The sequence below is a fragment of the Ichthyophthirius multifiliis genome (assembly GCF_000220395.1).
Source record: "Ichthyophthirius multifiliis unplaced genomic scaffold scaff_1120509250983, whole genome shotgun sequence".
Classification (NCBI taxonomy): domain Eukaryota; phylum Ciliophora; class Oligohymenophorea; order Hymenostomatida; genus Ichthyophthirius; species Ichthyophthirius multifiliis.
Window position 1 is genome coordinate 82,048 of NW_004086314.1, and position 19,009 is coordinate 101,056.

The 19,009-nt window shown below is 17.6% G+C and overlaps 4 protein-coding genes across 4 annotated transcripts, besides 33 other annotated features; 2 read left to right on the forward strand and 2 right to left on the reverse strand. All coding sequences in view use genetic code 6, as the record gives it.

Annotated features, from left to right (window-relative positions):
• The first annotated feature begins 745 nt into the window (after positions 1 to 745).
• Positions 746 to 798: a microsatellite.
• A 1,003-nt stretch (positions 799 to 1,801) lies between these two features.
• Positions 1,802 to 1,841: a microsatellite.
• Positions 1,805 to 1,848: a microsatellite.
• A 369-nt stretch (positions 1,849 to 2,217) lies between these two features.
• Positions 2,218 to 2,267: a microsatellite.
• A 1,159-nt stretch (positions 2,268 to 3,426) lies between these two features.
• Positions 3,427 to 3,469: a microsatellite.
• Positions 3,433 to 3,490: a microsatellite.
• A 98-nt stretch (positions 3,491 to 3,588) lies between these two features.
• Positions 3,589 to 3,625: a microsatellite.
• Positions 3,626 to 3,662: 37 nt separating this feature from the next.
• Positions 3,663 to 3,701: a microsatellite.
• Positions 3,702 to 4,019: 318 nt separating this feature from the next.
• Positions 4,020 to 4,083: a microsatellite.
• Positions 4,020 to 4,087: a microsatellite.
• Positions 4,020 to 4,103: a microsatellite.
• Positions 4,027 to 4,071: a microsatellite.
• Positions 4,030 to 4,085: a microsatellite.
• Positions 4,035 to 4,087: a microsatellite.
• Positions 4,102 to 4,611, forward strand: IMG5_124310 (translationally controlled tumor protein, putative; the record flags this gene model as incomplete). The annotated part of the gene is made up of 1 exon (XM_004032304.1): positions 4,102 to 4,611. The coding sequence occupies one exon, from the start codon at positions 4,102 to 4,104 to the stop codon at positions 4,609 to 4,611; it is 510 nt and encodes a 169-aa protein (XP_004032352.1).
• A 287-nt stretch (positions 4,612 to 4,898) lies between these two features.
• On the reverse strand, positions 4,899 to 5,784 carry IMG5_124320 (tRNA methyltransferase, putative; the record flags this gene model as incomplete). Its single annotated transcript, XM_004032305.1, has 2 exons — positions 4,899 to 5,250; positions 5,294 to 5,784. 2 exons carry the CDS (start codon positions 5,782 to 5,784, stop codon positions 4,899 to 4,901), a joined length of 843 nt encoding a protein of 280 aa, XP_004032353.1.
• Positions 5,785 to 7,878: 2,094 nt separating this feature from the next.
• Positions 7,879 to 7,925: a microsatellite.
• On the reverse strand, positions 7,896 to 8,851 carry IMG5_124330 (hypothetical protein; the record flags this gene model as incomplete). The annotated part of the gene is made up of 4 exons (XM_004032306.1): positions 7,896 to 8,241; positions 8,344 to 8,520; positions 8,594 to 8,671; positions 8,739 to 8,851. 4 exons carry the CDS (start codon positions 8,849 to 8,851, stop codon positions 8,073 to 8,075), a joined length of 537 nt encoding a protein of 178 aa, XP_004032354.1. The 3' UTR covers positions 7,896 to 8,072.
• A 5-nt stretch (positions 8,852 to 8,856) lies between these two features.
• Positions 8,857 to 8,915: a microsatellite.
• Positions 8,884 to 8,964: a microsatellite.
• Positions 8,944 to 8,986: a microsatellite.
• A 675-nt stretch (positions 8,987 to 9,661) lies between these two features.
• Positions 9,662 to 9,702: a microsatellite.
• A 1-nt stretch (position 9,703) lies between these two features.
• Positions 9,704 to 9,767: a microsatellite.
• Positions 9,704 to 9,770: a microsatellite.
• Positions 9,717 to 9,768: a microsatellite.
• Positions 9,771 to 10,917: 1,147 nt separating the features above from the next.
• Positions 10,918 to 10,971: a microsatellite.
• A 556-nt stretch (positions 10,972 to 11,527) lies between these two features.
• Positions 11,528 to 11,566: a microsatellite.
• Positions 11,567 to 13,085: 1,519 nt separating this feature from the next.
• Positions 13,086 to 19,009, forward strand: IMG5_124340 (hypothetical protein; the record flags this gene model as incomplete). The annotated part of the gene is made up of 2 exons (XM_004032307.1): positions 13,086 to 13,296; positions 13,454 to 19,009. A coding segment is annotated over exon 2 (4,038 nt), but the record flags the coding sequence as incomplete, so codon positions are not given.
• Positions 13,317 to 13,390: a microsatellite.
• Positions 13,317 to 13,399: a microsatellite.
• Positions 13,362 to 13,443: a microsatellite.
• Positions 17,120 to 17,226: a microsatellite.
• Positions 17,123 to 17,316: a microsatellite.
• Positions 17,123 to 17,359: a microsatellite.
• Positions 17,159 to 17,385: a microsatellite.
• Positions 17,204 to 17,317: a microsatellite.
• Positions 18,701 to 19,009: a microsatellite.

The window sequence follows — 19,009 nt, forward strand, 5'->3', positions numbered from 1 at the left end:
TTTTTTTTTTATAAAAATAAAATACATATTCATATAAACCTGTTTATGATAATTAAAATACACATATTTTATATCTTCAATACTATTTAATTATTCTCGAATTTTTCAGATAACAGTTATTTTTTTTTATTGACTAAAAGCATCAAATTTACTACTTCAACCTCATTTCCAATTCTGGTAATTTTTTTTTTTTATATAATTGAAGTCTTTTTTTGCATAATTTGGTGTTTAATTCTTCACCTCGAATTATTCTAAGTTGCCTTAAGGATAAGTAAATTATTATTTAGTTTTAATATTGAATTAATAATTCATTTTCGCAATAATTCGCAAAAATACGTTTGTTTATGGATCTTTATTTAAGTGTCTTGTATATAAATATTTTTAATATTTTAAAATATATGTTATAAGTAATACTAATAAAGCTTTTAGATTTTTTTTCTTTTATGTTTGATCTAAATAATACCACTGTATATTATTTTTAATTCATATTAGAAAGTCTTTTATCTTCCTATTTTTATTATTTAATTTATTTATTAATAAATCTATTAATGATAAATTTGATTTTTATATTATATAAGTAATAAAATTAGATAGTATTTGCATTTCGCAAATTACTTATATATTTTTTATATTTAATTTTTTTTTTAAAATAAAATTAATTAAAATACATAAATATATAAATAATAAAAAATAAAACGCAATTAATAAAATAATTTATTTAATAGAAAATCTCATAATTTACCGATATATATATAATAAAATTATTATATAAATATAAGAATTACATATAAAATATAAAAAATTAGTAAAAACTTAAACAAAAACAAATATAAATTAATACTATATAAAAAATAGAATATAATGATTGTAATAATATATTGACAAAATATATATTTAAAAATTCTAAAATCATTTTATAGTTAAAATATTTTTATATTAGCTTTCATTTTTAATTTTTTTAATTAAAAAGCTTTTTTTTGAATATTTACAAAACTATTATTTTTTTTAATTTCTATTTTTAAAAGATACTATTATTTTCTTCATATATTTTTCTTTAATCATTTTTGCTACTTTGTAAAAATTCATTTTATAAATCAGAAATATATATACATGGACTCAAAGTCAAAAATTTATTTGATTTATGATTCAAAAAAGATTATTTATTTTAAATAATTTATTATTTGATATTATTACTTATACATGAATTTTATTAAAGTTAAATCTATTAATTATCTCCTTCATTTTACGCAGCTTTCAAAATATAGCTCTCGTTTTTAGTTTTTAAGAAATTCTAATTATATCTTTATGTTAATAATTAATATTTATTTCTTTATATACTATTATATATTTTATTCTATAATTAAGAAGAATATTTTTGACTATTAAAACTTATACTTTTTTTAAAAGATTATTTTCTGTTTTGCAATAATAGTGTTTATTATTGAAATTTTATCATATGAGGGCTTTTTTATTTTTTTATCAACTTTTCTATGTATTCTGTTTGATTTATATGATCTGGAAATTCCTGTATTTTTTTTGTTTTAAATAATATTTTTTTTTTAAAAAAAAAAATAAGCTTTTATTTTTTTAAACATAATGGTTAAAATGTTAAACTATTTAATCTATCACTTCTAATTTAGTATAATCTTTATATACTTAGTTTTAATCTTAGTCATAGTCTTAGTTTTTATTTTTATTTTTATTTTCTTGTATTAAATTAATTAAATTTACTGTTTTATTTGCGAATTATTGCATTTTAAAAAAATTATCTTTATTAATTTCTTCGTCATCAGTTTCAATCTTTAATTTATATTATTTATTTTTAATTTTATTAGTTTATTATAAATTACTAATATTTTAAAATCTAAATTGGAAGTATTTTTAAATTACTATTTTTTTTTACTAACTTATAGACACATTTCGTTATATTTTTTATTTTTTTCATTAAATTAAAAAAATATTGATTAATAATTATTAAATGATAATAATTAATAAATTAGTTTTTTCTAAATCTAATAGACAATAGTTTATTCTAAAGCAATAAAATTGAATTTCGATTTATTAAAAATTATCAAATCTAAATCACCAAAAAACTAATAATTTCCTAATGTTACAATCTCAACATAATCTATTTATTATTATAATTATTTATCTTACATAACTTTATTATTTTCTAATATTTTTTCATTTTTACTAAACTTTTTTTATAATCCATAATTTTAAATTTTTTTTGTTATCTTTTTTAAGTTTTTTTTCTTTTATTTTTTTTAATAAAAAATTATTTACTTAAACAGTTCCTTACTGTATAATATAAAAATATTTAGAATAGTCTCCTTATTTTACAATTATATTATTTCTCTAGAATTATTTATCCTCGCACAAATATAAAACCTCCTACAATAAACTCTCCTCAAATTTAGAAAATAGACTTACTTATTTTAAAAATCTAATTTTTTCTTGTTGTTATTTTTCTTCAAAACCAGCAATAATTTTCTTTTTTTTTTTTAATTTTTATTATAATATTTTATCTTATATTTACATTATAATCATCAGCATGTATAACTGCTAATAATAATCTGTTTTTAGCTATAATTGTTGCTGTCCTTGGACAATTTATCTTTAAAGCTATCTCTCCAAAAGAACCTGTATTTTCACTATTCTCACCTACTATTGCTTAACTAGGATATATACACTATATTTTTCTAATTATGTCTACATCATCTAAATCTTAAATATTAATATTAAATAGCTTTTTTAATAAATTAACTATTATTCTTATTAAAGTAGTTTCTAATAAATTTTATTTTTTTATTCTTTTAATTTTTTGTAAAACTACATACCCGCCTTATAGTACAACATAAAATTTTTAACCGATTTCACCTTGTTTATTATTTAATTATTTTTATTTTAATATTTTACCTTCTACAATAACTTTTTCGAGTTGATTGAATTCTTCTATTTATATGTTTTTACATAAATTTATCATTGTATCTAAGTCATAATGTCTACTAAGCTTTTCAAAATAATCATTTTATTACATTATTTTCCATATAAAAGAAGCTTCTGTATATGTCCTTTTGAAATTCTATTTTCTCATAATACTTTACAAAACCTTTAAACAAAAAAATATTATTTAAATAATTTTTCTACTTAATTTTTTACCATTAACACTTCAGGTGATTCTTTACAATAATTATGCTCTTTTTCTAATTTTAAGATAGCTTATTAAATTTGTTTTGAATTTATAAAATTTTATTAGGAAAAATCTAGATATTAAGATTATGAATCACAACTGTTAATTTTTTATAAATTTTTATTTTCCATTTTTAATAATATTAAATATATATGAAAAAAAAACGAATTTTTAAAATTATAATATATTATATGAAATAATAATTAATAAAATTTATTTTATGTATAAAAAGTATTAATATTAAATATATAATTAATATTAATATTATATAATTAAATATATATTTTAAATAATAATATATTCATTTTTTATTATCTAATATTAATTATATATAATATATGAAAATTTTTACATTTATATTAGTATATTATAGTATAATAAATATTTTTTTTTAATATTTATATAAATTTTATTTAATCTAATTTTATTTATTTTTTACGATTACAATTTATGTTTTGAAATGTTTAAATATTTTTTTAACATATATTTATTTTATTTAAATATTTTACATTTCATATTAAAAATAATAAATTAAAATAATTATATATTAATATATATAATAATTTAAAAAAAAAAAAATATTGTGTCAAAATATATGTTAAGCAAATTTAAAAAAATTAGTTAATTTAATCTAATTTTTAGAAAAAGGGGCAATTTTAAATTTAAAAAATAATTTCGCTCTTATTATATTAAAAATATAAAATTAATTAAAAGTTAAAAAAGACAAAATTAACTATATAATTTATAATTTTTTATCAATTTAACTTTTAATAATTTTAAAATGCTAAAGGTAAAAATTATTATTATTATATGAATCTTTATATCTAATAAATTAAAAAATAAAATAAAAAAAAAAATATAAAAAATAAAAAATAAAATAAAATAAAAAAAAAACTAACAAAAATTAAATGAAAGTATATACCGATATAACATCCTCAGAAGAAATAGTATCAGATTCTTTTAAATTTAATTACATATTTGAAAATGTTGGAGTAGAAATAAAATCAAGTTTTATTTAAAAAAATGAAGGAGACATTGATATTGGTTGTGGAAATGCTTTCGGTTAAAACGATGAAGAAGCAAAAGGAGACGGTGGCGAAAAAATTTTAGATATTATTGATGCTTTCAAATACAATGAAACTGCTTTTGATAAAAAAGGATACACTACTTATATCAAAAACTTCATGAAAAAAGTCAAAACACACCTTGAATAAACAAAACCTGAAAGAGTTGCTGACTTTGTTAAAGGTGCAGGTGAAATGGTTAAATGGATCCTTGGTAACTTCGATGAATTCAGTTTTTATACTCCTGAATCTTATGATACTGAAAATACTATCATTCTTTCATATTATAAAGGAGAAGATGCAACCCCTACTTTTGTTTATTTTATCGATGGACTTAAGGGTGAAACAGTTTGAAAAAATATGAATATAATAAATATTTAATATAAATATATGTATTGATTTTTTTTAAATTTTTATATTTTATATTAAGTAATTGTGAGTGCAAACCCCATATTACATATTTTTTTATTTTTGTAATATTAAAGTAAAAAATTGTGTTGATGTTATATTAAAGTATTTCATTTTCTTTTTTTTAAAAAAAAAATAAAAAATAATATTTTTTCAACTATTTATGCAGTAATTAATATATATTATTAACTATATAAATAAAATAAAAAAAAAAAAAGATAATATTTTTTTTTTCATATTTTTTCAAATACACAGCACCATTTATTCCCCTTATTTCTAGTTACTTTTTATCCTTCTTCTGTAGAATTTTATATTAAATCAACACAAATATCACCCTCTAATTCTTTTTCGCTTAATTTTCTAAATTAATTATGTTTACTTAAATGCTCTTCTTACCAATTATGTAGATCTGAAACATCTGTGATACAATAAATCTTGCCTTTAGGTTAAAGTAAGAAGGCATATTCAGATAAATATCCAGTATTTATAATTCTTCTTCTATGATTAGCTTTTTTAAAATGTGGATCAGCAAAGCAAAAGAACATTTTTTAAATACTTTCTTTTCTAAAGTACTAAATTAGATGCCTTTATATATTTATATTTTAAAATTCAAAACAAAACAAAAAACCTCATTGTATTTGTTCGAATAACAGCCGCGTTATTATATTAAGTTCCTTGGCTTTCGATTCTTAGGCCCCTTATTTTTTCAGAGCCAAAATTAACTAATTTATCTCTAATTTCCATTCCAAGAATTAAGTTTTAGGGGAAGTTTTTCGCTAATTCAAAAACTAAGCCTCCGAATCCACACCCAATATCTAAAAATTCAGGATGAGGACCATTTAAACCATTCCTATCATCAGAAATCAATTTATCATAGTTTAATGGATGTTCTTGCGTATTACAATATATTTTTTCATTTTCTTCTTAACTTAAACCAAAGAATTTCGGATAATGAAGTGCCCAATCAACATAATTTGGATTTAATGGATAAGGAAAAGGTGTATCATTAAATGGATTAATATGAGCTCGCATTCTATATTCTGCTTTTTTTGGCATAAGTCTTTACTTTTTATTTTAAGTTGATTCCTTTTCAAAATCTTCAAGATCTTGTTTGGACATATTTTTTTATATATTTTTTATTATATTTTTATATTTTAATTTTGAATAAAGATTTTATTTTGACTAATTGTATTATATTTGTTTACTTTTTATTTTTTTTGCTTTTTTATATTTTAATGCTTAAAAATTATACTAAAATATATTCAATTAATCTATATAACCATATAACATGTACTTTTATAAAATATACAATTTTTAATAAAATGATGTTTCCTTTAATGTAGTCTTTTTAAAAAATAATAAAGATTTTAAATTTATTTAATAATATTATATATTTATGTTGTTGTTTTATGTTATTATTAACATTTATATATTTATAAAATAAATTATTTACATTACGTTTTAGTTACTATAATAATAATAAATATTGATAATATTTGGATTTATAAACGTATTCATTTAAACTAATAACAATTGAAATCGCTCTAACTATTATATTTATTATTTTAGAAAGTATTAATTAGAATATTTAATTGCTTTTTTTAATTTTTTAATAATCTTGTGAATAAAAGAGAAGCATTTAAATCATTTTTTAAAAAACTTAATTAGTTTAATAAAACATTTATTTATCTAACAAAGTATATTTGACTACTTTTAAATGTTTATAAAATATTATTTTACTTTTTTTTTGATAGTTTTCTATATTTGCTATAGTTTTCTGATATAATGACTGAATTGCTTTTTTATTTCTATTTAGTAGGTTGAATATCAATTAAATTCAATAATTATAAGCTATTTTAATAATCCTAGCACTTTTTTTGGATTATATTTTAAGCAAATTTTAAAATATAAGGAATTTATTCAAAATTAAATTATGTTTGTTATTTATTTTTTCTTTCATTTTTATTTTTTTAAAAAAACTCTATAAAACAAAAGACCATTGCCGATTTTTTTTATTTATTTTTGTTGATTGAGTTTTTAATTAAGAATAAAAAAAATATATATATGAATTATATATTGTATAACTTTTATTTTAAGTAAAGAAATATCTTTAAATAATTTTAATCATTTAATTATGTAATTTCTAATGAAATTAAAGGCAATTTAATCTTTAAAAATAATATATTTGGTATATATTTTGTCTTAAATAAAGTTGAGACAGGCGTTGGTGCATTTTTTTACAATAATAGACCTCGAGTGAATTTTTTAATAATGAAAATTATATCATATAAATTTTTAAAAAACAAAATAGCATTATTTATTAAGAGAGAATATGGTAATAAAATTTTATTTATAATTTTCTTCCCTATAAGTATTTATTTTATTTTTAAATACAAGAACTATTTTATTAAATTATGTATGTTTTTGAAATAAAAAGTATATAATTCTTAATTTTTGTAAATAATATGTTTTTATTTTTAATTTAATTAGTTTTATATATTTTTATTTTTTTATTGTTAATTTTATATTATTAAATTAATTCTTTTAAATATAAAAGTAGTATAAAAAAACTTAATTAAATTAATTATAAAAATATTTATCTAATTTAAAAATAAAATTAATCTCAAATAATTTATTTTACTTTTTAAAATATTAATTTTTAGAAAATTTATTTTAGATAAGTATAAACTAATAATAAATAATACTTGAAAAGCTTTTTAGTTTTCAATTTGTATTTTTTTAATTTAATATAATTATTTAATTAATACAAAATTAAATACTAAATTATAAGTGTTTTACATTATTAATAAATATATATATATATATATATTTTAATTGGTTGTAAAATTTTAGTATTATTTTTTTTTAGTTTTTTCTAATATTTATATTATAAATTATTAAGCTTTAATATTATAAATCGCTTTTCATGCATTTTCATATTTAAATTGATACTAAATAAAGTTAATTATATTTTTCATTAAAAAATATTTATATAAATATATATTTTTTTTGTCCAAAATTCATAGTTTAATATTTTTTAAAAACTAAAAAAGCTCTCAATAAATAACTATTAAAGTACATAATGATTATTTTAAATATTTTTATTTTTTTTAGTAACATAAAATATAGAGGTTCGGAAGAAATTTAATTATTCTTTTATTAAAATAAAGAATTTATAAAAAAAATACAAAATATTAAGTGTTTTTATTTAAAAAATTTTGTAATTATTTTTTTATAAATTATGTATTTTATTTTATTATTTAATTTTATATAAAAAGAATATTTTTTAAAAAAATAATAATCTTATCTTTTAATATAAATAAATAATAAAAAAGCTTTCTCTTTTTGTTAAAAAAAATCTCTCTATTATTTATAATTTCTTATGTTAAGAATATTTATTTTGTTTTTCATTTTCCTGATGGGAATGTAGCATCTCCGCATTAAATAATTCCTACAATAACTCCAAAAAGTCCTAAAGCACTTCCAAAAATTTCAATAACTAAAATTTTTACAAAAGTTTCAGGTTATTAAGCATGAGAAATAGCACAACCACTACCAGTAATACCAACACATATACTTTTTTTTTTTTAACAAAAAATAATAATTTTTTTTAAAACAAATCATATTTAAAAAAATAAATAAAGTTTTATTTAATTTTTTATTTTTATTTGATTTTACCCACAAACTAAATTAGAAATTCCAACAGATATTCCAGTCCAGAAAAGAGCATATCCAGCATAAAATGCATTATGTAAATCAGTTGGGCTTAACTATTATTTAGGTTTGTTCATTTTACCCTACATTATAATTGCCATAATAACGCCATAAATAGCTACTGCTTCACAAAAAATAATACTTTTAAAAAATAATATTAATTTATGATTTTATATTTGAATAAAATTTATTAATTTTATTAGCATTTTTTTACCTAATTAGATTTTTAGATCTAATACTAGGAGCTTTTACAGAAGCACCTAATAATGAAGCTCCTGTAATAAAAATACCCCTATTTAAACATATATGTATATATATATATATTTTAAATTTAAAATCGATGTTTTTGTAAGTTATACCATGCTGCTCCAATGATAGATGTGCCTAAAGCTAATGCTATTCCTGTATAGGCCCAAGATTAACCTGGAATAGAGGAAAACAAATCTAACCAACCTTATGTAACTTAAGACATATTTCTTTATTTTTTATTTATATTTTAATTTATATTTATATTATATATTATTTTTTTATATTTTTTACTTTTAAGTATTTATTTAATATATATTTATATATATTTTTTCTTTTTTTATAATCTTTTTTTTATTTTTGTGTATGCTTTTAACAAAAATTATTATTTATTTTATTTTTCACTTTTTATTTAATTGTTATTTGTTTTTTGTTATAAATTATTTTGAATTTAAATAAACTGTATTTTTTTTTTATGCTTGATATAAAAAATAACAAGATTTTTCATTTTATAATAAAAAACAATATTTAATTTTGGTATAAAAAAAATTAAATTTTAATATATTTTTTTATAAAAATTAATCTAAAAAAATTTTTTAAGATTCAATTTATGGTAATTAAATTTTTGGATAAAAAAGAAAATAAAAAATTTAAATAATAACTTATAAGATAGATACATAATTTTATAAAAAAAAAAATTAAATTGAAATAATTGTATAAATTTTTATAATATAATTAAATTTAATTTATAAAAATATTATGTATTTAAATTTATAATTAAAAATTATATATTATTATTGTCTATTATTAATATGTATTTTTTCATTATTTCCCAATAAATAATATAAAAATATTTTCTATTATTTTATTTTTTTTAGAATGAAAATGAAATAAACATTATTTATTAAATTATAGAATAAATAATTTTACTTTTTTAATTGATAAAAGAAAGTATTAAAATAAATTAATAATTTAATGAATAATAAAAAAATATATATTTATATAATAATATGCTTAATTTTTTTATATTTATTGGAATATATTATTATAATTTTTAATATAATATTTTATTTTTAAGAAAAAAACAAAACAAAACAAAACAAAAAATATAAAAAAAAAAAAAATATTAATAAAAAAAAAAAAATGAAGATTCCTTATTATGTTTTAAAAGAATTTAAGAAATTCTCATTTACTTATGTAAAAAAAAAAGATAAAAATAATAATAAGAATAAGAATAATTTTAATTAGCATTAAACTAAAACTATAATTATCAAAATTTTTTATTTTATTTTTACTTAAAAAAAAATAAGCATTTATTTTAGAAATATTTATTTATTTTTTATATAAAAAGCAAAATGACATATAGTTTTTTGAAGAAATCAAAAACAAAAACACACTTGAATTTATATCAGAAATAGACACTTATATAAAGGAAAAAAAAATTTATAAATAAATTGACTATAATAATTTATAGATAATATTAGACAAATTAGATGATATATTAGAAAATAGCATTTTAATATTAAAATGTTATGAAATCGATTAAAAAATATTGAAAAAAGAAAAGGAAGAACAAGAAAAAATAATATAAAAAGTGCTAGAATTCGAATAAAAACTATTAAATGAATGTAATTACAGATCTCTTTTTAGGCAATTAGATAGAATGATTGATTTATTAAACTGGAGTGATAATTTATAAATTAAAATTAAGGCTTTGACGGTTATTTTATGTATTTTTTCTGATGATAATATCAATAAAGAATACTTTTCGTACTTAAAATAAAATCAAATCGACTAATTAATTTTTTAGATACGTTTTTATATACTTAATGTAAATTCATTCAATAATGATTATGTAGAATTAAAAGACATTTTTAATAATATTGAGGAAAAAGAAGACTTCTTACAATTTTTTGGATTTTATGAAAATACTATTAATACAACGAATTATAAAAATATAAGCTAAATGTAACAATTCGGATGTTTAATTAATTTAGAAAGAAACTAATTAATATAAGTTAAAGCTTTTTGGAAAAATTAAGATAAATCTTTGCATTAAAATAGTATTTCTATATTAAATAATGAAGAAAATTAATAAATTATATAGAAAGATAATCTAAGAAATTAAGAAGATAATTATAAATAAAATGATAATAATTAAATAAATGAAAAAATAAATTAAATAAACGAAGAGTTTCCGGTTTATAATGGATTAAAAGAAAGAATATTAATTAACAAAGAAATAAAAAACAAATAAGGGAAAATAAATATCTGCTTATTATTTATATTAGGAATATAAAATTATAGTAAAAAAATATTAAATTATATAATAATAATTTAAATTATTTTTTATAATTAATAGTTTTTTTAATTAAAATACTGAAGAAGAATGTAAATTTTATAATATAAGATTAATAATTAAACATAGACAAAATATTTCAGAATCTAATAAAGTAAACGAGCGATTTATTATATTTAGACATAAGCGGAGAATTAAATTGCAATATTTTAAAATTTCTTTAGTTTTTTTTAGATTTAAACATGAGTATGTTTAAATAATAAATGGAAGGATTTTTAAATAAGGAGGCTAAAAATTTAATATATAAAATATATGCAGATTGTACCAATTTAAGTTTAAATGAGTAAGAAAAAACTCTTTTTTTAAAAAAGAAAGAATATCTAATTTCTTTGTAATCTCTAATTTAAAGTCAATTTATTGATACTTGTATTGATTTTATTAATTGCGTTTTATGCTTTCATGATTGTTAAGGAATTTAGGAAATCGCAGGAGGATTTGCTATGAACTTTATAGATGTTTCACTTTCTTAAGAAAAATATCTTATTTATAATTTAGGGTAAATAAGAAGATGCTTTCTTACTTTAGCTCTTTTAATTTAGTAAGAAATCGTTTTGAAAGATTAAAAAATCGTTTAGAAAATTATTGAGAAATTGGAAGGATTTTTAGAAGGAAATAAATGGAGATTTTAGTATTTTGAAGGAAATTGGAAGGAAATTTCATCAAACGAATATTATGAATTTTTAGGATGGCTTATTTTAACTTTAAATTCTTTTTTTGAAAATAATTAAAGAAAAATTAGAAGAATCGCTCCTTAAATTGCCAAAAGTTTAAGCGATTCAAGCAGATTTTTTTTCCTTTTAGGAAAATAAATTGATGAATTTAATATATAAGAGGAATCAGTTAATGAATTTGGGGACGGAAAATAGTTTTTATTGATCTAAAGTGTTAATATGCTAAGTAATATAAATAAAGAAAATCCAAATTTTGTTGATAAATTGCTAGAAGAGTAGATTATCCAAAAATGCATTTTCGCTTTAAAAAATAAACCTATACCTATTAATATAAAATATATTTCCTACATAACTAATTTCTTGTATCATATTTCTTTAAAAGTAATTTTAAAAATTATTAAACTAATTTTTTTTGTTTATATATATATGTATATTTTTAAGGATATAGGAAGAAAGTTAATATTAAAATGCGAGATTTTAGAAAAAATATTTGAAATTTTTATTAATGAAGAATATTCAGAGTTTTTATATATTCATAATTTTAATTAAATAATAGAAAGCTTATAAAATTTCTATACAAATATAAAAGAAATATCGTAGATAATGTATAAAAAAGTAAATTTTTTATTAAATTAGTTGAATAAAAAATGTAAGTAATATACATAAGACATCGAATTTTATATTAAAAATCCACTTTTAAACTCGTTTAACATAAAAGTAGGTTATTAAAACAATTTATCTTATTAAATATACAATGTTTGTCGTTTATATGAGAAGCTTATATAAGGAATAGATGGGTGCTATCTGAATGAAAAACTTAAAAACATAGGAAATAGCCTTTTATAATATTTAGAGATACTATAATACCCATTTTTATTTTTAATGTAATAAAAATAAAATAGTAAAACCCCATTTTCATAGGCGAAAGTAGTTTGTAAACTTCAATTTGCAAAATTGGAATAAAGCTAGGATTTTGTTCAAATTTAATAATTTAAAGGAATACTTTTGAGAACATTATAGGAAATCGAAAATCTTTTGGGTGAAAAAATTGAAAATGTGAAAAATTTAAAACTTAGCTTGATTAGTGAATTAACAGCTGTTTCTTTTGAGAGTTTTTTATAAAAGAAAGATATAAAATATTATAATTAAGTCAAACTTTACTAATAATTATAATTCTTTGATATTGTAATTAATACTTTTAGGTCTATTAAACTAACTGAAAAAATCGATAATTATGAAAATTTAACAGGAAAAATTTTTAGTTTGTTTCCATTAACATTTAATTAAAGATTTATAGAATAGTTTAATGTTGTTAAAGAATTAATTAAAGTTATTGAAATTACAAAAAAAAATGAAAATGAAGAATATCTTTGTGAAAGCTATTTTAAAGAATGCAAATAATAATTTAGCTTAAATTTATTGTAGTTCAAAAATCATGTAAATCATTATTCTTATCATAATATTATTTTCTATACTATCTTAAAATTGGTATATTAACCTTTTTCAAATTCTAATGGAGAATAGAAAGAATTTAAATTATAAAATTTCATTAATCTATAAAAACTTATGTCTTATACTATATCTAACATTGATTTATCTTTTATAAATTTGGAAACTATTCAAAAATATGATATTTTTGCTGTAACTTTATTATAAAAAAAATATATATATATATAAATATATCTAAATATATATAAATAAATAATATATATATATTATATATATATATATATATTTAAATATACTTATATTAATATTTATTTATTAATTATTTAATTTATATATTATAATTGATTAGCTTGAAGTTTTTTCTAAATTAGCAAGTTCTGTTTATATGTTAGTTTAGATATTACAAATATTCATAAAAGATTAAAAAAAATAGTAGTATTCAAATTTTATTGTATTAGATTAATTAGAAAAAGATGGATAATTATAGAAAATTTTTGATTTAGCGAAAATAATATTTTAGATTTTTTAATATATAGAATTAGAATCTTAAAAAAGCATCTAAAATTAAAATTAAAATAAATATGATTAATTAATAACTTATTTTATTGAAGAAAGCATAGAAACAATTAATTCAAAGCTTGAACTATTTTTTAAACTAACATCACACTCTTTATTAATAAATTTACCTTTTTCAACCTTAATAAACAGAATAAGAAAAAGAATTAATACGATAAAGTAGTTTATGGATATTTTTATAATTAAATAGAAGGATAATAATAAGTATTAAAAAATGGTCTTTAAGAAGTAAATTAGGTCTTAGAACAAAAAAATAAATATTGCAATAAGTTTGTGGAATTCATAATTACTTATATAGAGTATTAATTATTATAAAGATACAAAGAAAACAATAAAAGGTTTATTGAATATGAAATTCCTTAAAAAAGTAGAAATTTCGGATGTTTTTTAGATTATGATTTGAAAGGTTTAGAAGAAATAAAAAATTAATTTCCTTAATTAGATGAATAGATATTAAAGGAAATAATTAATTAGAAAAATTTAAGAAATGTAGAAAAGGTAATGTAGCATATAAATGAAAATTAAGAAATTTTAAATCAAATTTATTAATAAGAAAATATGTATGCAAATATTATTGGAAATTTTAAAAAAGATTTCTTTATGAAAGAAGAAACATTTTATAAAAAATAAAAGAAAATGCGAAAAATATGGTAGAAATATTATTATAAAATGTTCTTATTTTAAAGAATAATTCACTGTAAATTTTTGCTTTGGTTTAAAGAGATTTTTACTCTGATATAGATGAAATTTAACAGGCTTTAAAGAAAAACGATGATTTCTTTTTTAAAAAATAAGCTTTGGAAAATATTTAAGGAAAGTTTAATAAAATCTGTTGCGGGATTTTAGTAAAAATGCACGTTTTTGCTAGAAAAATAATTTAGAATTTTGATTTTTCTTTCAAAAAAATATTTAGATTTACCTAAAAAGAATTTTAAGAAGGGAAAAATTTTATAAAAGTTCCTGCTTTAAATTAAAATTAGAATTCTTATTTGCAATATATTTGTGTTTTGATAGGCTTCTTGGAAAAATTCGGGCTTTTTTAATATAAAAAAAGCGACTCATATGAAACTTAATGGATAGGAACTGAAGAAAGTTGTATTTTAATAAAGGATTTGATTAAATTTGTAAAGGAGAGTATAAAAAATGAAGAATTGGAAGTCTAAAACATAAAAAGTTTAATAGAGAATGTATGTTTTTTATTATAAAAAGTAAATATTGAAAACAAAAAAAATAAAAAAATACTGATTTAGTTAATATTTAAAAAGAAATTGTTAGTTTTTTTGTTGAATTGATGAAAAATAATAATATTATTTTCTAAAAAAAAAAAGCTAATTTCATATAATATAATGTCTTAAATTTCATTTTGGAGTTTTTGAAAGAAATTTACGAAGAAAATAAAAACCTGGTTGAATTTTTTGTAATTTAAGGGGGATTTTAGGAAATTTTACTGTACGAATTTTAATAAAATGATGGATTCGGAACTATTTTTGATTTTGAAAAGCTGAACTCTTTTATTAATTTGATTTTATTTGGAAATTAAACTATAATTAAAACTATTATAGAATGCAAAATTAAAAGCTTTTTCTTTGAAGAAGGAGTTTCTTGTAAAAAAATGAAAATTTTATCTTCGGATTTCGATTAAAGATTTAAAGGATTTGAAAATAAATGCTTTTTTGCTAGTATTAAAGAAAGTATTTGTGTAAAAAAGAACATTTTTATAAATGATTGTATAAAGAAATAAAAATAAAATTAATTATAGAATGTTAACAATTCTCTATAAAGCGAATTATCGTAAACTATAGGATAAATTTATAATTTATTAAATTAAAATGATGGAAAAAATGATGCAATGAATGAAGAGAAAATTGTTGAAAAAAATGATGGATAAAAAGAGGATTCTTTAGATGATGATTAAGCAAAAAAATAATAATAAAAATAAACTAAATAAAGCTTTTATTTTTTAAGAGAAAATATATTTTTAGATTAATATTAATTTTTAAATGTGAAAAAATGTTTGAAAAAAATAAGCAATAGATAAAAAATGATGAAGAGTTAAAGTATAAAAATGATAGATTTTAAACCTTAAGGCGTTGTTTTACAAATAATAAACAATCTAATTGAATGCTTAGTGTTGTAGTTTTTGCAAGAAATAAAAGAAAGTTAATTAAAGAAAAACAAAAATGAATAATACTTGTTTAATTCTTTCTTTTTAGTAAAAATTATATAATCTATTTGCAGATAGTTCCCTGTTTTGGTACCTTATATTTGTAGATTTTAATTACTAGAAAGCAAAAAAATTAGATAAATGATTAAAAAAAATGCACTTGAGAAAATTTTATAAAATAGATGTTAAGGTTTCTTTTTAAAATTTCTAGTAGATTGTTTCAATTATTTTTCGATTTGTCATGGACAAAGCTTAATTTTCGAAGTTTGTTTAAATAAATTTGTTCTTTTTAGAAACTAACCTTTTGCTTAAGAAATTAGGAAAAAAGTTTTATAAATAATATAATCAGCATTATAAAATGAAATATAAAAAAAAAGCATCTTTTTAAATGAGGAAGGCATACATTTGTTAATTTCGTGTTCATATTTGTATACTTATTTGTTGAATTTAAAAGAAATTGGAAGACTTTCTTTGTAAAAAAATTTTGATTTTGTTAATATTTACAGTCAGTTTCTTTAACTTTTTGATATTTCAAAAGTTTATTAGTTGTAAAATGTTTTAGAGTTTATTATTTAGCCTTTAAGGCTATTATATCTTTATAATTATTATTTTATTATTAATCCTGGAATTAAGAAAAATGGGAAAAAGAAAGAATCGAAACATGGAACTAATATTCTAAATAATAATAATAATACAGTAAATAACAGTAAATTTAATAATTTTATGTAAAAGAATATTAATGAGCAAATAATCAACGGAAAATTTTCGAAATATATAAAATAATATAGCTAACCTAGCCAAAATATATATTAAAATACAAATATAAATCAAATAATAGAATAGTATAGCAATAATAACCCTGAAATCAATAATAGAAATGAACAAAATACTGTAGATAGTATATAATTAATATGTTAATTGAATTAAAATATCAATAATAATTAAAATTTCGAAAGAAACGATACTTTTTAGAGAATTTTGAATAGATATAGTAGGCCTTTTTTAAATGAGAATTTTCAAAATAATTATTATTAATAAAGGGGAATTATTAATTTAATAAATTAGTAACATTCTAGTGATGTTTAGTAATAAAGAAGGTAAGGAATAATTTTTGAAAGAAATTTTGAAAATTAAAATGTTTTTGGATTTAATAATGATATCTTTATCCATGAAAGACATTAAAGAATTGGAAACTAACTTTCTAACATATTAAGAAGATTCACATAAAATGAACGAGATAATGAAGATGAAGTCGACGATGAAGAAGAGGAAATTAATGAAGAAGAAGAAGAAGAGGAAGAGGAAGAAAACAGCGAAGAAAATGAAGAAGAATAAGAAGAAAGTTTAGAAGAAAATAGTGAAGAAAATGAAGAAGAAGAAGAGGAAGATGAGGATGAGGAAGATGAAGAAGATGAAGAAGATGAAGACGAAGAAGACGAAGATGAAGATGAAGAAGAAGATGAAGAAGAAGAACTATAATAAGAAATGGAAGAAGATGAAGAAGAGGAAGAAGAAAATCAAGATGAAATCGAAGAAGAAATACAATTTGAATAATAAGAAAATTTGGACGAGATACAATTTGAAGAAGAAGATAATAATTTAAATGAAGATTTTAATAATAATAATGAAGAATTCGATGATGGATTTTTATTTAATAGAAATAATAAAAATAATAATTTGATTTGCTTGGATGATTTTAATAATAATGAAGAATAGGAGGAAAGCTTTCATAATGAATAAAATTAAACTGAAGGAGATATATCACCTTTTCAAACTCTATAATTTTTAAACGAAGATTTGGAAGAAAATTCTGAAGTAAATATTTAATAAGAAAATCTAATTAAATAAGAACAAGATGAAAATGTAGTTAATAATTTCTTCTAGTTTAATATTTAAAATGAAGAAGAAGATTTAGAAAATGCTTTTTTTATTACAAATATTTCTGAAGATGATTAAGGATATTAATAAGTTTTAAATAATGATATTTTAGAATAAGATAATATGAGTGTTTTGGCTTAAGGTAATTCAAATAAAAATATATATTTCAATTCTAAAAAAGATATTTCTAAATTTATAGAAGATCCTGATTGTAAAAATAATTCTGTTAAAGCTATTAGTGTTTTTAATGGTGTTTAGTTTTGTAATTACATACAAGATATTTGTAATAAGCTGAAGTTTTTAGTTTAACAAATTTATTTTGTATAGAAAAACTGCCCTTTATATTCAAATATAAGTCTAATATAATAAGTATCGATTGTAATTTATTAAAAAGGATGTATTTTTTAACATTTTTTTAACAATAAATCAGCTAATAATTAATAAAATATTCAAAATAATTCATTATAATGCAATTAATTGAATTATTCGTAGTATATACTGGCAGAAAGAAGAAGTAATAATTAAAATAATTAACAATTAGGAAATAGAAGTTTAATTAATAATAATTAAATGGAAAATCTATCAAGAATAAATAGATTTGCAAGACCAGATTAATTATATTAAATTTAATTAAGGAATAATAATAGAACAACTAACCAAAATAATACTCTAGAATTAAATGAAAGAGATATTTAAGGAAGCTAATTAAATGAGTTAATTTAATAATAAATTCTTATTAGAAATAATGATAATAATAGATATAATAGCAGAGCTCCATTAAATGAAGCATAAAATATAAATAGTCATAATCCTATTAGAATTCTTTCTGCTGTTGGCCAAAATAATATTTTTAGAAACAATTAAATTTATTAATAACAAAACTTAAATTTTAGAAGACCAATCAATTCTTTCATTTATGACCTTTGGAATAGAAATCTCAATACATAATATTATTAACTCTTAAATGACAGAGAATAAAATACTAATACTAATACTAATACTAATACTAATACTAATACTAATACTAATACTAATACTAATACTAATACTAATACTAATACTAATACTAATACTAATACTAATACTAATACTAATACTAATACTAATACTAATACTAATACTAATACTAATACTAATACTAATACTAATACTAATACTAATACTTAATACTAATACTAATACGTAATACGTAATACGTAATACGTAATACGTAATACGTAATACGTAATACGTAATACGTAATACGTAATACGTAATACTAATACTAATACTAATACTAATACTAAT